This window comes from Anoplolepis gracilipes, chromosome 15 (assembly GCF_047496725.1).
Source record: "Anoplolepis gracilipes chromosome 15, ASM4749672v1, whole genome shotgun sequence".
Classification (NCBI taxonomy): domain Eukaryota; kingdom Metazoa; phylum Arthropoda; class Insecta; order Hymenoptera; family Formicidae; genus Anoplolepis; species Anoplolepis gracilipes.
In genome coordinates, this window is record NC_132984.1 from 7406851 (window position 1) to 7434214 (window position 27364).

At 26.1% G+C, this 27364-nt stretch overlaps 1 protein-coding gene and 1 pseudogene across 1 annotated transcript; both read right to left on the minus strand.

The window, feature by feature from the left end:
• Positions 1 to 257: 257 nt before the first annotated feature.
• On the minus strand, positions 258 to 27364 carry LOC140674223 (fatty acyl-CoA reductase 1-like). Its single transcript, XM_072907613.1, has 7 exons — positions 27025 to 27364; positions 26464 to 26712; positions 25994 to 26139; positions 25724 to 25833; positions 24789 to 24981; positions 24101 to 24349; positions 258 to 438 (listed from the first exon to the last, which is right to left on the minus strand). The coding sequence occupies exons 1-7, from the start codon at positions 27238 to 27240 to the stop codon at positions 258 to 260; spliced, it is 1344 nt and encodes a 447-aa protein (XP_072763714.1). The 5' UTR covers positions 27241 to 27364.
• LOC140673776 (fatty acid synthase-like) lies at positions 6274 to 8980 on the minus strand (annotated as a pseudogene).

The window sequence follows — 27364 nt, forward strand, 5'->3', positions numbered from 1 at the left end:
ATTATTTTAATAATTATTTTCGTAAATTTCAATTTTTGTGCGTTTTATAAAAAAGAAATTTGTTTAAAAATTTAGGACTATATTTTTAAAATTATGATACATAATTTAATAAACAGCAAAATACAGTAAATATTTATGGAAGTGAGTTTTTAATTAAAAATGAAAGCCTTAAAAAATATGCTCTAAATAATGTGCTGAATCAATTTTAAAATTTAATACTGTTTTCTTTTATTTAAAGTTAAGAGAGAATTGAATACTTACCTAATACACTTTTTTATGCCGACATCAGAAAAGACGATTGAAAACGCTTTTCGGTCATCAAATGGGATTGATGACATTAAAGCTCGACTATTTGTATTATCAAATTTCCATTCGTTAAACGTAAAATATTCCAGAGCACGATTAGCCACATATATCTTCTTCTGCAATCCCAAGAGCCTATTACATATAACATGTTTATATAAGATAATATGCATATTCAATAGCATAACTTTAGTTATTATAAGTCGAGGGAAAATTGAATCCAAAACCACCACAATAAAAAAAGTATTTGAAAAAATGTGCAATTTTATAATGGCGTTACAAATTAATATTTTTAAAACACTGGCGTAAAAAAAACATATGAAAATTAATATTCTGAGTTGATAAAAAAATAAATAATTAGATATATGTTTTGTATTACATTAAATGTTTTGCTTATCCTTGATTACTTTTATACTTTAAGAAATCTACCTGTAAGTATAATATCTTGTACTTATGTGTTTATGTGAATTGTATATATATATATATATATATATATATATATATATATATATATATAGGATTAAAAACGCTTTATTTAACATACTGCATTTCTCAGAGTACTGTTATTAGAAGGTAAGTTTTATGTGCGCGCGTGCGACGTTGCAGGCGATAGCGGCTAGATCATACGACACAAGTATCTAGCATTGTTTATAACAGAAAAGTATCGGTTCACCGTTGCGTCATTAGCGGCTAGATCATACGGTGCGAGTATCTAGCATTGTTTATAACAGATTAAAATATTGAGAGAGCACGATGAATCAGTGCAGTCTTTCAAGGCAGTCTGTATCCAGCCGTCTTTCTGTGCGTACATTATATTATACTCTATATCTTCAATAAATCATTTTCTTAGTTAATAACATCTTTCTGTCCTCCATATCCCACATATTTTTGGGGGCTCTCGTCCGGGATAGGGACAGAGATCAGGATCGAGGCTTTAGAGTGCAGTGCCAAAAGAAGTTGAAGAAGTTCAAGACGTTCACGAATCTCAAGACGTAATTTAAAGAAGTTCGTGAAAAGTTCAAGACGTTAAGACGTTAAGACGTTGAGGCGTAAAGTCAAGAAGTTAAGACGTAATAATAATAGTTTTTAACAATGAGTTAAAATACTCGATCTCAATCTTCCAAAACTACCTTTGAGCATGGTAATGGTGATACTACTGTAGTTACTCCTTTATAGAAAAAACAAGCCGAAATTGAGGTCGTGATGCAACAATTACAAAATAAGGAAAGACTTGTACGGGAACAATAAACTGCCTTAAGCATACAACAAAAAGAATTTGAATCCTTGAAAGAAAGATTTGAAGCAGAAAAAAATGCTGCTGTTGATATAAATAGTCTCAGTTCAATATTAAGCTCATTACGACAAGAAGTTTTTTCTTTAAAAACTTTACCAAATCAATTAAACAATTTAGAACAAAAGGTATCTGAGATGCTGTCGGAACCAGGCGCTAGCACAGAAAATGACGACCTGCATACGAAACTCACGAATATGACGATGGTTAAGTTGAAACAAGAATTAAAAAGACGAAAGTTGAAAACGACGGGACCGAAAAAATGAACTCATCCTAAGACTGTTACCATTTATGCAACTCGAACTTCAGCATGGTGAAATGGAATATCACAACGATGAGGATGAAAGTGACAACGAAAATGCACAAGGAAGACACACGAATGAGCAAGAAGATGATAGTGAAAGTGATACACATTCGAGTGACGAAGATGAAGCACCACTTGCCGAAAGAAGACAAAATAAAACAAGAAAAGCTCGAGTAAATCAGTTACTGACATTCAGAGATGTTGAAGAATCCTTAAAGACGTTCAACGGAGATGACAAGGTCGACGTGAAAATATGGATTAAAGACTTCGAGGAAATGGCTGAATTGTGCGAATGGTCCGACGCCCAGAAGGTAGCATATGCGAAACGCCTTCTTCGTGGATCAGCGAAGCTGTTCGTAAATTATGAAAGATGCACAAAGACGTGGAAGAAATTACGGTGAGCATTAAAAGAAGAATTTGCCAATGTTGTGGACAGTCATGCAGTGCATCGAGAGTTATCGCGGCGAAAGAAAACAATTGACGAATCATATCAAGCATACATGTATAAAATGCTCGAGATCGCTGCACAAGCTAATATTGATACGCCATCGGTAATTCGATATATTATTGAAGGTATTCAAGACGACGCAGTTAATAAAACAATATTACATGGAGCAAAAACAATACGTGAATTAAAAGAAAAGTTCGTGCAATACGAAGCGATAAAAGGGGAAGGCAAATCAAAGACGAAGCAGTCGAAGTGGGAGGAAAAGAAAAAGATGACACAAGAAGACACAAGTTCGACAGAGACAAGAAGATGTTTCAACTGCGGTAGCAGAGATCATTTGGGTAAAGTGTGTCCGACGAAAGACAAGGTACCAAGTGCTTTAAATGCAATCAATATGGACATATCGCGAAATCATGTAGAGGGACAGTAAGTGCGCAGAAAGAAGCCGCATGTGTAAATGCTAAAAATCCGCAACAGAAGCAGATAAAGCAGGTAAAAGTTGCGAATCAATGCTTTATTAGTATAATAGATACGGGTAGTGATCTGAGCTTGATGAATCGAGAATGTTATGAAAAAATAGGTCGTCCGAATTTAAATAATAAGATAAACTTTGACGGTTTAGGCTCGTTAAACAATAGCACGTACGGTTCATTTGAAATAAATGTTATTATTGACGGCGAAACATATAAGATCATATTTCATGTTGTCGACGATAAAATAATGAAGCATGCAATTTTGATTGGTGCTGACTTTTTGAATCAGATAGAATTACATGCAGTAGGAGGTCAGGTAACTATCCGAAAAATTCCTGAAAAATCAATTTATGCGAATAATTCAGAATTACCTGAGGTGTTAAAAGTTGATGTAATAGAAGACGCGAATCCATTTGATTTTTCATATGTTTCCGATAAAAGCACACGACAAGAACTAGAAGTCATTGCAAAAAATTATGAGTCCAAGAAAACGCGTGAAGTCAATGTTAATATGACATTAATTTTGAAAGATGATATTCCAGTTTATCAAAGATCACGTAGATTATCTCAGTCGGAAAAGCAAGAAGTTGATAACCAATTAAAAACATGGATAGATGATGGTATCATAAGACCTTCTAATTCTGAGTACGCAAGTCCTGTCGTGTTAGTCAAAAAGAAAAATGGTGATACAAGAATTTGTGTTGACTTCCGAAAATTGAATAAGAAAATTATAAAAGACCATTACCCTTTACCATTGATTGAGGATTAATTAGATCGTTTACAAGGCGCGAAAATTTTCAGTACACTCGATCTAAAAAACGGATTCTTTCACGTTGAAGTAGCTGAAGAAAGTAGGAAGTACACTTCTTTTATTGTTCTCACAGGTAGGACACCGTTTCAATTAATGTTCGGTACTCACATGCGTTTAAAAGAAGATTCACAAATTCGCGAAATGATTGAAAAAGAATGGACGCAAATGTTTGAAGAAGAACGCGATGATATCAGACAAGAAGCTAAAGAAAAAATTGCTGCGATTTAAAAAGAAAATTTAAGAGGTTTTAACAAAAAGCGGAAAACCGTGTCAAAATACACGGATGGAGATCTTGTTGCGATTAAACGAACTCAATTTGGACCAGGGCTTAAATTTCGTAGTAAATTTTTAGGTTCGTATAGTGTAAGTAAAATAAAGCGTAATAATTGTTATGCTGTTGTAAAAGTAGGCGAACATGAAGGTCCATAAGAAACATCTACATCAGCCGATTATATGAAGCCTTGGTTGCAGTTCGATGATACAGAAGAAATGGAAAGCGAAGATGAAGAGGAAATCGATAAAAATCATGATTAGTGACGCGAACATTCGGGGGCGAATGTCTTGCAGGATGGCCGAAATGTAGGATTAATAACGCATTATTTAACATACTGCATTCCTCAGAGCACTGTTATTAGAAGATAAGTTTTTATGTGCGCGCGTGCGACGTTGCAGGCGATAGCGGCTAGATCATACGACACGAGTATCTAGCATTGTTTATAACAGAAAAGTCTCTCAGGGCAGTCTGTATTCAACCGTCATTCTGTGCGTACACCATTATATTATACTCTATATCCTCAATAAATCCTTTTCTTATTTTATAACATCTTTCTGTCCCCCATATCCCACATATATGAAACAAAAAATGAAATAAAAAATTGAATAAAACAGTATACAAAATAATAAAAAATCAAAACATTTTGTTTTTATTTGAATATTTTCTGTACATTCTTTAAATATTCCGGAATGTTTTAGAATATTTTTGGAATGTTTATTTTAAATTTTGGGAACATTTTATAAATATTTCAAGAATATGTAGCGTTTACTGGGCTTTTATTTTTCTAACTTCTGTTAATGGATTTGTACATACCACTTGGTATATCTGAGTAACTCATATGTATATGTATATGTCTATGTGTGTGCGTGTGTGTGTATTTGTGCGTGATCGCAACTATATACGTGTTATAATTAGACTTTTAAGTATTTATATAATTTTTACATAAATTTCATTATTAAAATTAATAATGAAGCATACTTAATATATTTTAATTAAATATATTTTAAATTACAAATATATTTTAAATTATTTTTTTAAATATTATATATCACGTGAAACACTTAAATCTTTTCTTAAATCTTTTCTAGTTTTAATTTCTTCTAGTAAGAATTTATTTTTTTATTCTTTGCATTACTTATTATTAACATATTTTATTATTTGTACTACTATATTATTACTATTTTATAATGTAATATATAAATGTTGTATTGTGTAGCTTTTGCTTATTTTTCTTTTTATTATAATATATTATAATTATGTATTTTATGTATATGTTTGTGTTTAAGTATATATGTACAATATACTTGTAATTATTTTTGTATCGTCTTTTTTTCTTAACAAAAGCTTAATTCGTAAATAAACTAAATTACAGATTACTGTAGTAGTATTAACTATATTGTATTAACCATATGAGATAAGTATAAGAAAGATTAGATTATTAATAAAATAATGTTAATAACGTCAGAAAAAAACAAAATGAGCTAGGCGCAGAATGTAAAGAATGCAAATAAAACTCAAGATTTTTCAAAAAATCCTGAAACAGATTTCGGTCTATTTTTGGGCCATCTTCAATATAATTTTAATGCAAGCAATATAATTAAACAAAGTTTTTAACAATACTGGGATACTTATACAATTTGCATAACTAACACTGGGTACTTGAGAGCTTTATTTAATTACACTGCCTTTCTTCTGATGTTATTACTGTTGAGATATATATCTTATTTGTCTCTGTTTATATGTATGTACTTTCTAGATGTTCGTTAGTCTGTGATACAGCTAGCGTGTAGTATGTCACAAAACACTACAGGATGATGTCTCTCTAATAGATGAGCAAATGTCTTAAAACTAGAACCTTATAAATTATTATTATTGAAATTGTAATGTGTACTTACGTCATTTAATATAATTTTAACTGCTTTCTCTGTACGTCCAGATATAGCTACAAGCCTAGATAAATTACCGTCTACTTCGTTATTGACTTTAATTTTCGTATTTGATTTCAGTAATACGTGACAATTAACGCCGCCAAATCCAAAGGAATTAACACCGATATAATCACCTTTCAATTCTGTCTTTTCAGTGACTATTTTTACTCTTCCTTCAATAATAGCAGTCATATTTTTTCGTGGACATTTAAAATGTATAGTAGGCGCAATTATACCAGTTTCCATCGCTATTATAACCTTTATGAGATAAATACAGTTTTGTATAGTGATAATAATATCTTGCAAGTTCTATAATTATAATAAAAAATAAAAAAATACTTTCATAAGCTTACATGTAGCATTAGATCATATAATTATTTTAATTTTATCGTATCTTGTTGTAAACTTACTTTTGCAATTTGACAATGACCGCTAACGGGTTCAGAATGTCCAATATTCGACTTCACTGAACCCAATAACAGAGGAGCGTCTCTTTTAGCGCATAAAACTTCATCGATGGCTCGAAGTTCTACAGGATCTCCAGCTATAGTACTAGTTGCGTGAGCCTCCATGTAAGACAGCTCAAGAGGCGAAATACCACAGTCTTCGTAAAATTCTTTCAATAACATTTTTTGCTTGTCAAGTGATGGAAAAGTAATTCCTTCTTCTTTAAAGCCATCGCAGTTGGTTTTACCATAAACAAAAGTAGCATAGATTCTTCTTGCATCCTTAGCCTTCTGCAGGTATATTACTACAGCTGCATCACTACGCATGTAACCAGAACCTTCTTCATCGTAAGGTTTACAGTATCCATCAGTAGATAGAACTCCTAAAACAATATCAGTAGTTTGTTTTAATCCATATAAACGTACAATTTCTTAATTAATATACTAAATATTTGAAAACTTTGATAAATATATCTAAGCGATTTAATTATATCGTTCAAAAACAGAACCTATTAGATTTCACAAAATAACTATACAAACATTGATTAAATAATGTTATCCTGTTAATTGTATCAATAAATATATATACCATTTGACAACGCAACAACTTGAACACTTAATATTGTTTTCTACATACCCAGACGAAAAAACGAATGAGTTACAAAAGGATGGATGCATAAATTTACACTAGCAACAATAGCCGCATCGCAAACGCCAGATCGAATCATTCTATAAGCTTCAACCATAGCAAAATGACTCGAACTACATGCAGTATCGATGTTATACGATGGTCCAGTAACGCCAAGCCAATAAGAAATTCGGTTTGCTATCATAGCTTTATTGCACCCAAGAATGGGTAATCCAGCAATCTGTTACCCATTACAGTTTTTATTTCATTTATTAAAAACATTTTTCTTATATTAATCGCAATCTTTCTATGTGTATACATATATTAATATATTTACACACTATTTTAAGAGCGCGTGCTTCTTTTATCTATTTTTTTTAAAATTAAAATAACTAATGTGAATCACATACGTGAGGTTTCTCGTATATCAAATCTTGATATGATTCACAAACACTTATTGCTGTGACAACGCTTGTGTTTGTTCCTTGTAAATCTGCAGGATTTACACCCGCGTCAATAATTGCTTCATAAGTATGCTCAAGTAACATTCTACATCCAGCATCAAGTACATGAGCTTCTTCGGCCGATATATTAAAGAATTCTGCGTCAAATTTTTGTATATTGTTGATTTTTCCTATTCGAGGAGGCATTTCATAGATATCTGTCAAGATTTAAAATAATTTAAATAAAAATTATTTTTCATATTGTTAAGTCATTGATAATAATTGTACTAAAATATTCTTAAAGAGATACATCTCAATTATTTTGATATGAAACAGAAAGTGATATTATAATAACAAACAGAAAAAAATTATAAAAATATTAACAAAAAGTGATTTATGTAAAAATAAATTGCACAAAGTAATAAGTGTTTTAAAGTATTAATTGTTTTAATGACTTTAACTGTGATTTTTTTCCAATTTAATATTACGTTTATAGATGTATTGGTATTAATAATATAAATTCTAAACTACGATTGATGTATATTTTAACACGTATAAATATTTTTCTACTGAAAATAAAGATATTTTTAATTTTGAGAGAAAGATATTATTACAGTTAGTCCAGCGTTGATGATCGCTTGTACCAAGATCCATTTTATTAAAAAGATTGTCCTGAAATTCTTTTATATTGTCAGAATTAGGAAACCGCCCGGCAATACCAGAGATAACGATTTCTTCTTCAGCATCAACACTGATATATGAGTTGAATCGCTTGTTATTATCCATCTTCTTTAAATTTTAATAATTCTAGAGGGATATATCACAATTCTAGATTTTAAAATTCTATGTATTTAGAATAATAAATAACATAATTAGAACTATAAATATGACAATATTAAAACTAGAAAAGTTATTTTTAAAACAGCTAAAAATTTATAATGCGCAGAAAAGTAAAAATAATCATATAATTTTAAGTAAGCACTAAACAAATATTAATTAGTATTAATATAAAATTTCAATAATAGTAAGACAAAGTTGATTTATTTATACAAAATATCATCATTATTAACAATTTGCTTATAGAATGTGTTGACAAATTCAATCAGGTTGAATTAAAATGTTTTAGTAATTAAAGAACATAATTGTGTAAGATTACAATAATAATCAAAACTAATAAGAAAAATGTAATTTATTACCAAAACAAACAAAAAAATTACTATATATTTATATACAATATATGTATATATATATATATATATATATATATAGGTATGTACATATAATGAGTAAAACGAAAAAATAAATAGAATTTTTCATGATGATTTAGTACAAAATTGAATCTCTTTTTTTGAATGATCCAATTATATACTATTAAATTATGTACCAACTATTAATATTGCGCATATAATTCAATTACACAACAATGAGTTTTAAAATAATCTATTCAAAAATTAAAAAAAAAAAATCTAAAAGAAAAGCAATAAAAATTTATACTCACCACCAGTTTTACAAGTACATGAAAATAGAAGCAGATAATTCTAGCAAAAATAAAATTCTATAAAAACTTAACGATGACTACAACTGATATTAGAGAAAAGACTATGCTATCCTACACTGTCTATTAGGTAAGATATGTGAATTGTGCGACTAATCAATATATATCATAATAACCCCACCGACTACGCAGAAAAGTAGAATATATAATTACTTATATAATTATATGTTTAATTATAATCAGCATGATATACGCATCAGCATGGTCAAAGTTTAGTACATACTCAGCTACAAACTAAGAATATACATATAGATAAAAGTAGACATTATAACGGGATTATGAAGCTTTTTCGTGCTATTATATTACGAGAAAAATAAATTTCTTATTTAGACTATAACTAAATTATTTATGCAGTAAAAGAATATCAGTAGATATGAGATACACTTCCTTTATTAAGTAATAACAAAATTTATAAGAGTAAAATATTTTTTCTCAAGATCAGCGGTTGAAACAATTTTTCTTAAGGCAAATGTTAAACTACTTATCGTTCGATTAATTAAACCAGGGTTCAGAAATTATGCGAGTTGTAATAGAAAAAATAACTTTGTTACATTTTTCAAATAACGAATTTAACGATTAAATATTTTTATCTTTATTTTTTCCAACATACTTGATTTAGTTGTTATGCAAAGAAACATATTGATCAAAGGTTAAAATGTTGTATTACATAAAAATTGCTAAAAGCACTTTTTAGAATCTTATTTCTTTCTACTTGTAAAAAAGGTTAATTAGACAAACAATTCGATGATTAGTCAAAAATTTGACGTTATAAAAATTAATGTATCATGTCAGAATTTTAAAATTATATACGGCCGAAGATGTAAAAAAGGCAAATTTGACCATATTTATAAATCTAGTATAAAAAAATTAACAATAAGAGAATTTTCTCATTTTTATTTACATTCACAGTATTTAAAAGAGGTTTTTTTATTTTTTTAAGTTTTTTTCTAATTAAAAATTAATTATTATTTTCAAAATTATTACACATTTTATTAATTTTAGTTATCAATATTATATCACAATCAATATTATACATTTTATTAATAGCTATATAACAACTATCGATATTATATCGCTTATGTTACATTTTAGTATAAAATAATGTCTAAAATGTAATGTTTCATTATTTAACTTAATCTTGTATTAAAAAAGAAATTATAATGACTTTCAGTAACAATAATGATAACGAGTTACTTCTAAAAATTGAATTATGAGTTACTTTTCAGAAACAATAACGGGATAATAAATTATTTTTATATAAAAATAACTTTCTCAATTTTGCTTTAAATTAAAATATTGTATTTAATGTTTTCCGTGGTCGTAAAAGTTTTAAAGTTCTATGAGGCCGCTATAGAAAGATATATATATATATAAAACAATTTTGTATATTACTATCATGCCTGACTCATTAGTTTCTACGCATTAAAAACTTGAAAAGAAAGGTTAATCTTCCCAAATCTTTACTTCGATTTACAGGTGTTCTATATGTTTTCTTTCCATTTCAGTACCATATATTAGATGAAATAGGTACACAATCACTACATTACTGGTTGTATAATGACAATTGAACGGTTACTAGTAAAATCTTTCTAAAATATATATAAAGAATCTGAACTGGTTTTTATTTTAGAAATAGAATACATATACATGGTGTATAAGTACTGATATTCAAAGCTTAACTCTTTTATTTTCAAAATAAAATATTCAATAAAAAATAAATTATTTATTCAATTCAAATTAACATGTCCACACGTAGAATAAAATTATCGGATATATAAACTTAATAGAAATTTTGAATATATTTAAATCGTATGAAAATACGATGAAATTACGACGCACAGCTACAATGCACTTATATTGTTTTTTAAGGACATATATTTAAATCGTTTTTCTTGATTAAACTATAATATGTAAAACTATTGTAAATAGTAAAGCATAAAAAGTTATATACAAATAATATCTCTTTATTTAGAATAAGTCACGGAAATCTGACAGTTTTCAAAATTAAAATTAAATAAATAAAATATAATTGAAATATTTATTTTTTATCAGATAATAGGATATTGTATTCCACTTGAGTAGTACATTACTTCATTTTATTTTATTTTTTATTTAATTTTTAAAATTAAAATTTTTGAAACTAAATAAAATTTTTTACATTTGTTAAATGTTTTGTTCATTTATCCTACATTGCTTTAATTTATCCATAAAGTTCACATCAGTTGTTTGCATCATGTTGCATAACTGTAATTTTTTCGTAAGGCAACGGATTTATACTTACAATGAGGAAGTAAAATTAGCATTTTCTAAAATCTTTCATTACATAAAAACTATATGTATACTAATTAGCTATTTAATATTTTTTATTTATTTTTGTTTTAATTTTTTTTTTTTTTGTGTACATTACTTGTTTGTACGTTTATGAATTATTCTGTGTACACAAAGTATATGTTATATATTATGCTATTGACTTTAAGTTTAAAAGATTCACTTTTTAATCTTTTAAACTCTACAATCAATGTAGATATTGAATTAAATCCAAACAGTTGTATGTAGTATGAAATTTTTGTTTATTAAATATAACACCATTTTTGAATCTTGAAATCGATCAAAATATACTAATGCGATTATTTTATTATGTGATATACTTCTATTGTATTGAAATTTGCAATTAAATGTATTCAAATGACACAAATGCATATTATTTCCAGTTCTATCGTTTTTGCCTTTTTACATAAAAATTTCTTTTTGCATTATTTATATATTGCAATTTATTGTATATTTTACAATATTAATACAGATATGTATATTTTACAATATTAATATAGGATGTTGCAACACAATTCAATAAATATTTATTTTACTACGCATTTAAAAACGACAAGACTATGATTTATGATCAAGGTTATGATCCGGAAAATTTCCAAAAGATTTTAATCGTTACTTGTTATTTATTATAAGATTATTAAGAAAAATCGATATTCATGCGTCCAAATCTAATTCAAACGTAGACTAATAAAAAATATGTACAATTTTTAACACAGTTTATATAGATTTATATTATGCTGATACTTAGACAAATATCTTTCTAAATCTTTATATATGGTATAGAGTATTTAAAACTATGTTATATAATAGTTAAGAGAGTTTCTCTGTGAAAGATTCTACATGAGTTTTTAATTTTCTATTGGAAGTTAGAGCCACAATCCATCCATACACATACACAAAATTCAACGAGGTTTATAATTGTATGATATTCTAGTGCGCCTTTTTTTAGGTTAAAAATAGACAGTAAAAGAAGAAATATTTTTCAAGCAAACAATGTTGAAAAACCTTATATCACACAAAATATAAAAATTCCATATAAATATAATTATGTATGCTTGCATTAATGAAAGCACTAGATAATATGAAGTAAACATTGTGAAATAAACTATATAATTATAAACATCTTTTGCACTTTGCAACCTCTTTGTCGCTCATATATTCATTTCTCAATTTTTGCCATTTTTGAACACTTATATAAAGATTTATTTAATAAAGATATTTATTTAATTATATGTGTATGTATGTAGTATGCTCATACCACACTAATTAATTATTAATAATTATATATGTGTGCGTGTGTGTATAGTACACTCATATTAAATAATTAATTATTTAACAACACATAATTAATAATTAACAAATAAAAGAACAAAAAGTTTAAATTTAATTAAATAGATAATAAAAATTTATGTTTTCCAAAATGCTAACATTCAAATATTATTTAAATGACTAATTATTTTGAATATTTAAATATTAGATATTTTTGAATATTAATTTTTATAAAACAGTTCAAATATCTAAAGAAAAAAATAAAAAGAAAAAACATTTATGAAAATGATTGTATGCAGGATGTCCGAGAATAAATAATGAATGTTATAATCTGTCGGACTCACGTTTCCTTCCTTTCGCAAAGTCGTGATAATAACCGTTTGGTAATAAAAAAACAGTCATATCGCCATATCGTAGCTCAAATAATAAATCAACTGAACCTTTCTCATATTTTTTTCTCATTAAAATTAAGTTAATTTTTTTAGGCATAAATTAATTCAATATTCTAATGCTAATATATCGATCTTTCGAATCAATTTTTTCCCATTCCCTCGCTTATTTTCTAACTCAATGACCAGTTTCTTTAATCACCACTTTCTTCATGATGTTATTCATATTTTCACAAAGAACACATTTACACTTTTGGTTACATTTAATTTTAATTATATAAAAAATGACATAACTACCAGTCAAAACGTATAACTTAACGTTAGAGTCATTCCGATGCCATTCTGACTGACAACCTCCGTACTGATGTATTGTAACATCTGCAAGACAAACATACACACTCAACCTGCACACATGGATTCACACTCAACATTTAATAATCAAATTATTATTTAATATATAATAAAATCATGTACGAATATTATAAAATTATATATACGAATTTAATGAATACTTCGTTTTTCAATTTGCAAATAAATTTATATTTTATGTTTGCATTATTATTTTCTCATTTACTTTCTCTCACTCTCAGTCTGAAGGTCACATTTGGTCCCGTCCTATCGAAAAGAGACCAAATTTTCCTATCAAAAGGAAACCACAGAACAAACTTTCGGAAAAACAGAATAATAGACAGAAACGTCGCTTACCTGCTTTTCGAATCTAGCGGTTTGTTCAACCCGATCATATTCACCGTAAGACGACTTTATAACAGTAATCGTTACGTTCTTCCTTTAACACATTCTTCTCTGGGCCTGGCTGTAACGTGAGGATTCCATCAATTTTCATAAACGATAAACTAAATATTTTTAAATTTTTTAAAATAATAATCAGCAACTCAAAAGTTTGTTAAATTTCAGTTTTATTTCTTATTCACTAAATTTCAACATGTGCCATTAATAGCAGGGCACATGTCGTAATAGAAATTTCAACACTCTTCAATTTCTATACTCGATCCTGAACATTGAATGTAATTCCCGGAATTGTTTTTATAATTCTATGTCTTAAATGGAATATAATTTTATATGCATAATTATTTTAATGATTTATTATCATGTTTTTTTAATTTACAATTCTTTCTTAATAAATAACTCTATATTGTTATTGCCCATCATTATAATATGAGTTCTTTACATATACGTAAAGGATTTACACATTATTACAGATATTATTATTTTTAGAATATATTTTATTTGTTTTTTAGGATATTTTTAACTCGTTTCTTTCTTTTTACAAATATGATACTCCCATAAAACAATTCACATTTCCAAAAAGAAAATGCTTTTAGTGCGTGAGCATCTAAAGGGAACACAACAATTTTTTAATTTACAATGTTTCGTTAATATAAATAATATTATTTTGTTATGTTTTACCTATGGTTGTGTTTTCTATGGACCCTCAAGCGCTGAAAGCATTATTTTACTATTTACGAGGTATAATGAGTAACAAAGATAGTATTATGCTTTCAATGCGTGCATCTAAAGGAAATACAGCCATTGTGATATAAGTATCTTCCACGTAAATTTGCTCTGCACTTATTCATCTTCTCTAAAATTATTTTCTTTTATAAAAATTATATCAAAATAATGTATAAAAATGTTAAAATGAGTTTTAATAATAATAAATTTTTAAGACATACTTACATAAACTTATCTTTTTCTTTCATAAATTGCTTTAATTTTTGTTTTAATTGTTAAACTGTAAAAATTAGATGTCTGCTCTATGTACATACATATACATGCAGTTTAGTGAAACAAATACAATATAGAGATAGAAAAAGTATGAAATAAAAGAGAGTTTGTAGGAAATAAAATTATATACACACACATATCTTTCTGATGCAAAATAAAAAAGAAAGAGCGAAAAAGAGAAGAAGAACAAGATATAATACGTATTTCATTTATTTATATAGTCTTTATAGCTTTAATTTTTATTTTAATTGGTATAAATTATAATTATAATTAAACAACTATACAACAATTGTATAATTAATTATAAAATTTATTAAAGATTTTTTATAAATATAATAATTACAGAGATAATTATTGATTTATAACAATCGCACTATATTTATAAATTAGTGGCCTTTTCTCTTTTTTTTTTAAATATACCACCTTTAAAAACATATCCACTTATATATCATCCATAGCATACCAATAGCAATAATAGTTTTAAAAGTTGCGACAAATCGATCCACTCTGAAATAGAAATATTTATTGCGTTCAATAAATTAATCTTACAAATAAATACTTAATATCTAACATATAAACAACAACAACGTTTTGTTTGTATTTAACACTTACCTTTTGCAATGTGTTTTGGCTGCATCTAATCGATTCATGTCTTCGTGTGAAAGATATTTTTTTACACCTATTAATCCATTTCTTTAAACAACAAAATAAATACTTAATATCTTAAAATTTTTTCCATACATAATGTAAACATTAGAGGAAAGGTGTTAAAATTAAACAATATTATAAATCAATATACTACTACTATCTTACAGCAATTAAAAACTTTCAGTAACGTAAAATTGAAATAAATCTGATAAGCTTAATTAATTAATTTATTATGCATTTGTTGCATATTTACACAATATGTTAAATTGACTTATACAGGAATTATTTAAAATTCAATAATTTCTTTTCTATAATTTTAAAATTTATTATATTTTTAATATATATTTTAATTAGCAATAAGTATATTTTTTGGTAATATTCTGTCAGCTTGTGTAAGTTACAAAAATTTAATTTATTCTTGTTTTCATTTTTCTTCGTTCTCTCGCAGTGCGATTAATAGAATTAGATATTAAAATGTTTCATAAACTAACATAATTTGTAATTCATACATTAAAATTTTATTTTAATACAGTACCAATTAAAACATGTAAATAAATTTATCCGACGGATTTATTCAAATTTTTATTTTATAGATATATAAAAAGTTTTTTTATTAAAAATTTCAAGATAAGAAAAGAAAAAGAAAGAATGTGTATTAATTATCAAAAATGTTATATTTTTAAGTACGTTAAATAAAAAAAAAATGTAATTTTATATTAAAACTGAAGTGTATATGGTAAGTTATATCATTCAATATGTGACAGTACTTTATTATTTATTTATTATCATATTTTTATATTGTTATCAGTAAATATTATTTTAATAATTATTTTCGTAAATTTCAATTTTTGTGCGTTTTACAAAAAGGCAATTTGTTTAAAAATTTAGGACAATATTTTTAAAATTATGATACATAATTTAATAAACAGCAAAATACAGTAAATATTTATGGAAATGAGTTTTTAATTAAAAATGAAAGCCTAAAAAAATATGCTCTAAATAATGTGCTGAATCGATTTTAAAATTTAATACTGTTTTCTTTTATTTAAAGTTAAGAGAGAATTGAATACTTGCCTAATACACTTTTCTATGTCGGCATCAGAAAAATCGATTGAAAACTTCTCGGTCATCAAATGAGATTAATGAAACCTCGACTATTTGTATTGTCAAATTTCCATTCGTTAAACAAAAAATGTTCCAGAGCACGATTAGCCACATATATCTTCTTCTGCAATCCCAAAAGCCTATTACATATAACATGTTTATATAAGATAATATACATATTCAATGGCATAACTTTAGTTATTATAAGTCCTGGGAAAGTTGAATCCACAAAACCACCACAATAAAAAAAGTATTTGAAAAAATGTACAATTTTAAAACGGCGTTACAAACTAATATTTCTAAAACACTTTGCGTAAAAAAATACATGAAAATTAATATTCTGAGTTGATAAAAAAATAAATAATTAGATATATGTTTTGTGTTACATTAAATGTTTTGCTTATCCTTGATTACTTTTATACTTTAAGAAATCTATCTGTAAGTAAAATATCTTGTAGTTATGTGTTTATCTGAATTGTATGTATGTATATATATATATATATATATATATATATATATATATATATATATATATATATTGTAGTCGTGCGACTGTTGTTTAACGTGTTTACATCTCAATCCTAACGGTCGCATGTTTATCAAGCTCTCGTTCGAATCGATCGTCTCAAGTGTGCGAATCGAAATGCGGAGGTGTCAACCCCCACTAACGTACTGACATTGAAATCAGATAGGTAATTGGACCGATTTTTTAAGGGAGGAAAAAGACTAGGGATTGTATCATATATAAAGAGAATTCGAGGCTCTCTCGCAATACTTTTAAGAAAAGGAGAATATTGAGAAGAACATCACGAATCAACGGGCCTCAGATATCATTATTAAATTATCACACTCGTTTCGCAAATATATATATATATCATTTAAAAAACGTTGAGAACGAATAAATCTATACACCCGTATCAAATACAGCCTGAGGAAAAGGCAAAATAAAAAATGCAATTTTTAACGCTACTTGTGTAGATTTTAATACTTATATTATGTAGACACTTAGGCGTTTATAAACCTTTATAAATCGTTATACATATATACCTATAGAGTGTTCCAAAATAGGTTATAGTTGAGAGGATTTGCAATCTCCGTAAGAGATTTTTACATGAATGTTTAATATTCTGCTGGAAGCTAGATCCACATTTTACATCGCCAGTGCTTTCAGGTTAAAAGTAGATAGAAAAGAAATATCTTGTTCAAGCAGATAATGTTGAAAAAATCTTATATCACGCAAAAATTACAAAATATAAAAATCCCACATGAATCATATAATTATGTACACTTGTATTACTGAAAGCACTAAATAATGAAATGGAAAAATGTGAAATAAACTATATGACTATAAACTTTTTTTGCACTGAAAGCATGTAATGTGAAGTGGATCTCATTTGACAAGTCCATGCACAGCCTATTCGTCGCTCAAATATTCATTTCTTAATTTTTCTTATTTTTAAACATTTTATGTAAAGATCTATATATTTGTTTAATTGTATGTGTATGTGTGTAGGATACTTATATTACACATAATTAATACTTAACAAACAAGATACATAAAAAAGTTTAAATTTAAATGCTTAAAAAATTTTAAATTAGATACACTTTAGTATAACAATAAATATTACTACGTAGTAATATTTTATTATTTAAACTTAATTTATTATTTAAACTTTTAATAATAGAGTCTCATTGTCGAAGAAACTTTAAGATCCAGGTCTAATAAACCAAGGACTGTACTAGTTCCATTCGCTAACATCAAACCAATAATAAATAAATAAAATCTTAATATTACCATAATAATTTATTTTAACTAACAACAAGCGGTTGAATTTTTTTCATTATTTAGAATCATGATCTTGACAATATATGTCAAAGTCAAAATTGTTTATAAGTGTTAAACTTAATAAATAAATTATGTTTTTATTATTAATTATTAATATTAATTGAATTTTTTCTTTCATATACATCATGATAGATTTAAAATATTTTTCTCCAATATAGAAATATTTAACAAAAAGAGCTATAAATTTTAAATAAATTTAATTGAATTAAAATATAATTAAAATTAAAAACTTTTGAAATGAGAATTTTAAAAACGGAAAATAATAAATAAAACGATTTCAAGTTTTTTAATTGTTTTATTAAAATGCCGACAGTTCTTATTAATTTAAATTAAATACAACAAAGGCAATCAAGAGCCAACTCGGGTGGAGGGCGTGAAAAAACTTCTCTCTTAATCGTGTTGGCTGTAAATCATCTATCGCCGTTAACGTACCGCTATACGTCACGTCATACGTTAACGGCGGTATGATTCACTGAAGAAGGCTCAAAAATAGAGCCCAAAACGTTTGAGAAAATATAGATGATTTACACTCAACACGATTGAGAGAGAAGTTTTTTCACATCCTTTACCCACGTTGGCTCTTGATTGCCTTTGTTATATTTAATTTAAATTATATATTATTATAGAGCCTATAATTGGTAATTTTTTTGTAGTTATTATTAAATATAGATATATAAAATATAATAACAATAAAATAAATATAATATATATTTATAATAAAAATAAAAAGATACAAACAGTTTTTATTAAATATATAATATATAATACACACACTCACATATATATATACATATATATATACATATATATATACGTATATGTAATAATAAATACGTATATGTAATAAGAATAAAGGATTAAGTAAATATATTATTAAAAATATATGATAAATTATAATAAGAGTAATAGATAAGTTAGAGATTAAAGTCGCTAGTATTTAATTATAAACAACGGGTTAATTAAAACGACCTGACTAGCCAAAATCATTCAATTTATTCACACGACGTTTCGACCATATGGTTATGGTCCTTTTCAAGTGTAAACGTAAATTAAGAAAGAGAAGAAAGAATCCAATTTAAAAGTAGAACTTAATTATGGAACAATTAAATATGTCACTTAGTTAAAATCAACGGTTAATTAATTTGAGATAAACACAAACAACGAGACACGTCATGTCAGCATGAGTTTTTAAACGAAACGTTTGTTTGTGTTTATCTCAAATTATTCATATTTTCACACAGGACACATTTACACTTCTTTATTGACCACTTTCCTCGATATTATTCATATTTTCACACAGGACACATTTACACTTTTGGTTACATTTAATTTTATTTATATAAAAAATAACATAATTAGTCAAAACCTATATATAACTTAATGTTGGAATCATTTTGATGTCATTCTGACTGAAAACCTCCGTACAAATATATTGTAACATTTGCGAGACAACATACACACTCAAACCTGCACACATGGATTTACACTCAACATTTAATAAACAAAGTGTTATTTAATATATTATAAAATTATGTATGAATATTATAAAATTATATACGAATTTAATGAATACTTTGTTTTTTAACTTGCAAATATATTTAGATTTTATGTTTAAATTATTATTTTCTCATTAACTTTCTCTCACTCCCAGTCTGAAGATTACATTTGGTTCCGTTCCGTCTAAAAGAGATTAAATTCTATTACAAAAAAAACCACAGAACAGGCTTTTGGAAAAGCGGAATAATAGCGACAGAACCGTATCTTACTTGCTTCTCGAACTTTGCGATTTGTTCGACCCGATCATTCACCATAAGACGTCTGACTTTAATGCAGTAATTGTTATGTTCTTCTTTTGGCACATCCTTCTCTGGGCCTGGATGTAACACGAGAATTCTATCAATTTTCATAAATAACACAAACTAAATATTAATATAAATTTTTTTAGTAATAATCAGCAACTCAAGCAGTTTTTTAAATTTGTTGTATTTCTTATTCACTAAATTTCGATATGTGGACCAATAATAGCAAGGCACATATCATAACGGAAATTTCTACACTCAATTCTGAACATTGAGCGTAATTGTTCCCGAAATTGTTCCTATAATTCTGTGTGTTAAATGGAATATAATTTTATATGTATAATTATTTTAATGATTTATTATCATGTTTCTTTAATTTACGATTTTTTGTTAATAAATAACTCTATTTTGTTACTATCCATCATTATGATATGAGTACTCTATACGTAAAGAATTTTTTATTTGCTTTTTTTTGAGATATTTTTAATTCGTTCTTTTTTGTAAATGTAAACTGTTTTATGAGAGTATTATATATATATATACATTTTTAAAAACATACACTAACAAAAGAATTAAAAATATTATTCACTGGTTAATTCTTTATTAATAGTTTATGTAATTTTATCAGAACATTATTCGGGTTAAGAACTTATTTATATGTTTGTTACTATAAAAAAATCGTCATTATGTAAAAAAATTAATTATAAAAAATTAATTAAAATTAAAATATTTAAATTTTTACGTTTTAATAATATTTATGTTTTTCAATACTATTTAGCTTATTTAGTAATTAATCATTATATTCTTTATTTTACAATACTTTGTTAATAAATAATATTATTTTGTCATGTTTTATCTGTGGCTGTTTTCTTTGGACGCTCACGCACTAAAAGCGTTATTTTACTTTTCTACGAGATATAATAAGTAACAAAAGTAGACTGATGCTTTCAGTGCGTGCATCTAAAGGAAACACAGCTATTGTGTATAATTACCTTCCACGTGAATTTTTGCTCTGCTCTTATTTATCTTTTAAAATTATTTTCTCCTATAAAAATTATATTAAAATGATATATAAAAAATGTTACTGCTCTAATCAAATCTTATATAGGTCATAATTGTCTTCAATGAAAGATGAAAGGTGTTAATATGAGATTTAATAATAAGAAACTTTTAGACATACTTACTTAATCATTTTCTTTTCTTTTATAAGTTGCCTTATTTATAATTTTTGTTTTAATTGTTAAACTGTAAAAATTAGATATCTGCTCTATGTACATATACACGCAGTTTTGTGAAACAAATACAATATAGAGATAGAAAAAGTATGAAATAAAACAGAGTTTGTAGAAAATAAAATTATATATATATATACATATCTTTCTGACGCAAAATAAAAAAAAGGGGGAAAAAGAGAAAGAGAACAAAATATAATACGTATTCTATTTGTTTATGTCTTTATAGTTTTAATTTTTATTGTAATTGTTAGAAATTATAATTAATGAATTATACAACAAATGTACAGTTATAGAATTTATTAAACATTTTAGAGAAAGGTAATTACTAATTTATAAAAATTGCACAATATTTATAAATTAGTGGCCTTCTTTTTCTTTTTAAAATCTTTAAAAACATATCCACTTATATATCATCCATAGCATACCGATAGCAATAATAGTTTTAAAAGTTGCGACGAATCGATCCACTCTGAAATAGATATTTAATAATTTAATAAATTAATCTTACAAATACATTTTACAAATAAATACTTAATATCTAACATATAAACAACAATGTTTTGTTTATATTTAACACTTACCTTTTGCAATGTGTTTTGGCTGCATCTAATCGATTCATGTCTTCGTGTAAAAGATATTTTTTTATACCTATTATTCCATTTCTTTAAACAACAAAATAAATACTTAATACCTTAAAATTTTTTCCATACATAATGTAAACATTAGAGGAAAGGTGTTAAAATTAAACAATATTATAAATCAATATACTACTACTATCTTACAGCAATTAAAAACTTTCAGTAACGTAAAGTTGAAATAAATCTGATAAGCTTAATTAATTAATTTATTATGCATTTGTTGCTTATTTACACAATATGTTAAATTGACTTATACAGGAATTATTTAAAATTCAAAAATTTCTTTTCTATATTTTTAAAATTTATTATATTTTTAATATATATTTTAATTAGCAATAAGTATATTTTTTGGTAATATTCTGTCAGCTTGTGTAAGTTACAAAAATTTAATTTATTCTTGTTTTCATTTTTCTTCGTTCTCTCGCAGTGCGATTAGTAGAATTAGATATTAAAATGTTTCATAAACTAACATAACTTGTAATTCATACATTAATATTTTATTTTAATACAGTACCAATTAAAACATGTAAATAAATTTATCCGACGGATTTATTCAAATTTTTATTTTATAGATATATAAAAAGTTTCTTTATTAAAAATTTCAAATTTTCAAGATAAGAATAGAAAAAGAAAGAATGTGTGTTAATTATCAGAAATGTTATATTTTTAAGTACGTTAAATAAAAAAAAATGTAATTTTATATTAAAATTGAAGTGTATAAGTTATATCATTCAATACGTGACAGTACTTTATTTTTTATTTATTATTATATTTTTATATTGTTATCAATAAATATTATTTTAATAATTATTTTCGTAAATTTCAATTTTTGTGCGTTTTACGAAAAAGCAATTCGTTTAAAAATTTAGGACAATATTTTTAAAATTATGATACATAATTTAATAAACAGCAAAATACAGTAAATATTTATGGAAATGAGTTTTTAATTAAAAATGAAAGTCTAAAAAAATATGCTCTAAATAATGTGCTGAATCGATTTTAAAATTTAATACTTTTTTCTTTCATTTAAAGTTAAGAGAGAATTGAATACTTACCTAATATACTTTTCTATGTCGAAATCAGAAAGATCGATTGAAAACGCTTCTCGGTCATCAAATGGGATTGATGACATTAAAGCTCGACTATTTGTATTATCAAATTTCCATTCGTTAAACGTAAAATGTTCCAGAGCACGATTAGCCACATATATCTTCTTCTACAATCCCAAGAGCCTAGTACATATAACATGTTTATATAAGACAATTTACATATTCAATGGCATAACTTTAGTTATTATGAGTCCTGGGAAAGTTGAATCCACAAAACCACCACAATAAAAAAAGTATTTGAAAAAATGTGCAATTTTAAAATGGCGTTACAAACTAATATTTGTAAAACACTGCGTAAAAAAATACATGAAAATTAATATTCTGAGTTGATAAAAAAATAAATAATTAGATATATGTTTTGTGTTACATTAAATGTTTTGCTTATCCTTGATTACTTTTATACTTTAAGAAATCTACCTGTAAGTATAATATCTTGTAGTTATGTGTTTATATGAATTGTATATATATATATATATATATATATATATATATATATATCAAAACGGAATTAGAGGAATGATTAATATTAAAATATTAAAATGGTTAAAATCGTATTTAAATAATAGAACACAACAGGTTCGTTTCAATAATAAATAGTCAGAACTAATTGCCACAGAATATGAAGTGTCACAAGGGTCAGTTTTAGGGCTTTTATTATTTATTTTATATATAAACGATATAATTAAAATCTGCCTGGAAGAATGTAGTATAAAAATGTTTGCAGATGATACATTAATATATGTAAATGGAGTAAGCAGTGCGGAATTAGAGAATAAAATGGATATAGCATTTATAATAATAGAAAAATCATCATTGTGATTATATGTTAAAAAAAATATGAAAAAAACAAGTTTTACAAATAGCTGAGAGAGCTAATAAAGCTCAATCAATCAATCAATCAATTTTTCCCCTTCTCCTCTTTTCCTTCTCTCTTTTTTCCTCTCCCTCACTTACTTTCTCCCTTCCTCCACCCCTCTCTCACTCTCTCTCTCTCTCTCTCTCTCTCTCTCCCTCTCTCTCTCTCTCTCTTTCTCTCTCATAAATAACCTATTATTTAAAAAGCAATTGATTTGTTCAGTACTTACATAGGTTTATGTCCCGAAAGTTTTAAAACTGAATCTATTATCACAGCTGGTAAGATATGCCACAATATTGTCAATGTATAATATATAATTAAATTCTCAACAAATAATGTACTAGGGGTCCAGAGAACTCCTTCAAAAGGTATCTCTTTAAAAACTTTGAATCCTATGTTGGAAACTTCTCGAAATAATATACTTTTTTCATTTGGAAAAGTACAGTTTACAACAAAACACGTAGACTGTGGTGTGAAACTAATAGTAATAAATAATATTATAAATAAATGCATTAAATATAAAATTTTATAGAAACTGCATTAAGTTTAAAAAATATCTTACAATTAGACAAATACGAGATAGTGAGAATATTACAAGATATTATTACAAAATATAAAAAAGTTTATTTTAACATATCATACATTAACGAATTAAGTTTTAAGAATATAGATAAAAAAAAATTATTTAATTATTTTAAACATCTTTATCTAATTTTATCCGAGAGAAAATCATATATAAATTTAATCGAAAAAAATGTGACTTTTTAATTTTTTAAACTCTAATGCAAAAAATGAAGCAAATTGAATAGTACTTATATATGTATAACAAAAATTAATACGTATAACGTAAATTTAATTTCCGTTAGTAACTTAACGCAGATAGAGATGTGCATTAATACATAAATTGATGATCATACGTTGTCAATCCAAGTTTCCAAGTTACGAGAATTATAGTGTTGATAACAATGTCTACTGGTATGTCATCTTGTAAAATATTGTTACTAGCATACAAAACTGGTACTAATCCTTTTCCTCCAGCAGCAATCAGTCCCATAGGACCATTAAAATTATCTATCCATCCCGGCATTGGATCCCTCAGCGAATTTACCACTATTAAACAAAATATATGTTTTTATCGTATTATTATTAAATTTTGACATGACTACTATGATATATGTACATAGAATGACATATCTTCTCTTTTCTTATAAACCAAAAATGGAAAAAAATAGTAAAAGTGCAAACCCGAAAACTTACTTTTAATTTTTGCTTAATTTAGTAAATATATTGTTGTATAAAATAATTAAATAAATTGTTTCAACAACAATAACAATACTTTTAAATAATATTTATATAACTATTATACGCGTGCGCGCAAAGGCAGAGTAAAAGAGTTAAGATAAATCACCATTTGTAAGATTTAAAATTTAGATAAAATTTAGAATTTTGGAATATTTTTTTTCGCGCTATTTATATTTATATGTATATTACATCCATACACACACATGCTGTATTTTATTATAATATATCAATACAAATATATCATATTTTAAGATTTTCTGTATAAAATTCAAAGAGAAAAAAAGATAGAGAAAGAGAAAGGAAAACTTATGTTTTATAATGTCCCCGGAATACAGAGTCTGAAAGTTCGACTCAAAGTCCGCAAAATGCAATATATGTATGCATGAATGTATACGTGAATGCTTTAGTATGTTCCCGCTACACATTCGACATTTTGAACAGAATTAAGAACGTGAAATGAAAAGATATCTATGAGTCCAGACTCCGTATTCTAGGGACACAAATTTTGTTTCTTCACTTCTTTTTAATATTCACGAAAAAACCTACGTACCCACAGATGGTCTTACAATCGCACAAGGCAAAAATGAAGAATATTCCTGTATTACACCCTCCGCTAAGTTTTTCGAGAATAAGTATGTGTTGGGAATATTATTCAAACATCTGTACATAATTTCAAATAAAAATAGCAAAAAAAACTTGAAAAAGTAATTGTAATATTATATTATAAATGGAAACAGTAATTTCTCTTTCCAATTAACACTATTTAAAATTTACATACGTACTTACATATGTATATTGAATTTATATTTGTCACACTCACTTAGCTGTAAAAATACTCAAGATATGCTCATCCAATGACTCGGCCATTTTGATCATTTTTCGCCAATCGGCTATAGGTGGATACGTCTTTTCCTCTATAAACGGATTATCCAAATGTGTATATGCAGTACTAACATATACTAAAGCCTTTAACAGATAAAAACAATTAATATTAAAATTATACCTTGCTCAAAATGCTATAATTAAGAAGTTTATAGTAAAAGATTGAAGAATGTTCACAATTTAAGAAATGAATATGGCTCTCATGTAAAAAGACGTCTCTTTAAGATTCTTTGAATATATATAAGTTTGAAAATTATATTTTTTATAAAAAATTATTTTAGAAATAAATATAATGTTAATATATCGCATAAAATCCTATGTAAGATAATTTACTTAATGAAATACAAAGAAAAAGTTTTTTATACAAATATGCGAATGCAGAATCTCTCTCAATCTGTGTTTACTTACTATTAGATTCTTTATACTTTCGGCTAAGATACATACATCCCTCGTTGATCTGGTATTGGTAAGGATAGCGTACTTTAAGCTGTCGTTAAATTTCACGCTTGCCGCGTTATGAATTATTATTGTCACTCTTTCAATCAGCATTTGTCTATCGATAGTCGACAAACCTAAATTTTCCTGACTGGTATCGCCAGAAATCAAAATTAATTTCTTGAAATTTGAAGGTTGTTCCTCTCGTAATTTATCGTATAACTAAAATAAAAGAATATTATATATAAAAATTATTTGTAAGAAAATTTGCCATAATTGTTAAATAATTGTTAAAATATTATTACGCAAAAAGCTTAAAACCTTTAATGACTTTTCTTACAATTTATTATTTTAAAAAAATTTTTTTTCGAGATTTTATACTTCTACTTTTCCCTTTCTAATTTTAAAGTTATTAATGTCAATTTTTTATTAAAATAACAGTATAATAAAAATTATTCAGAAACTTTTTTTATTAATACGTTATAACAATTTTTGAAGAAATATTGTGTATATACATATTTATATCTAACTTACCGGTAAGTTTAACATTTTTTCGAGTCTTTCATTAAGGTTAGGTACTCCTTTTTTCGGACGCATTAATATAAATATTTCTCGAACATCCGGACAAGATCTCAGTATCTTCTCGATGTATACTTTGCCAAGAAATCCTGTCCCGCCTGTCAAAAATATACTTTGTCCAGCGTAAAACGCCGGAATCGACATGGCTGGATCAATTGAATTTTTATCCATAGTTATGAAAATAAAAAAAACAGAACTAGCATTAAAATAATAGTAATAAATATGTTTATAATAACGTTCTTAAATACACTTGTATTTAAAAACGTTATTGTCTCCTTCAAATCAAGATTGTTAC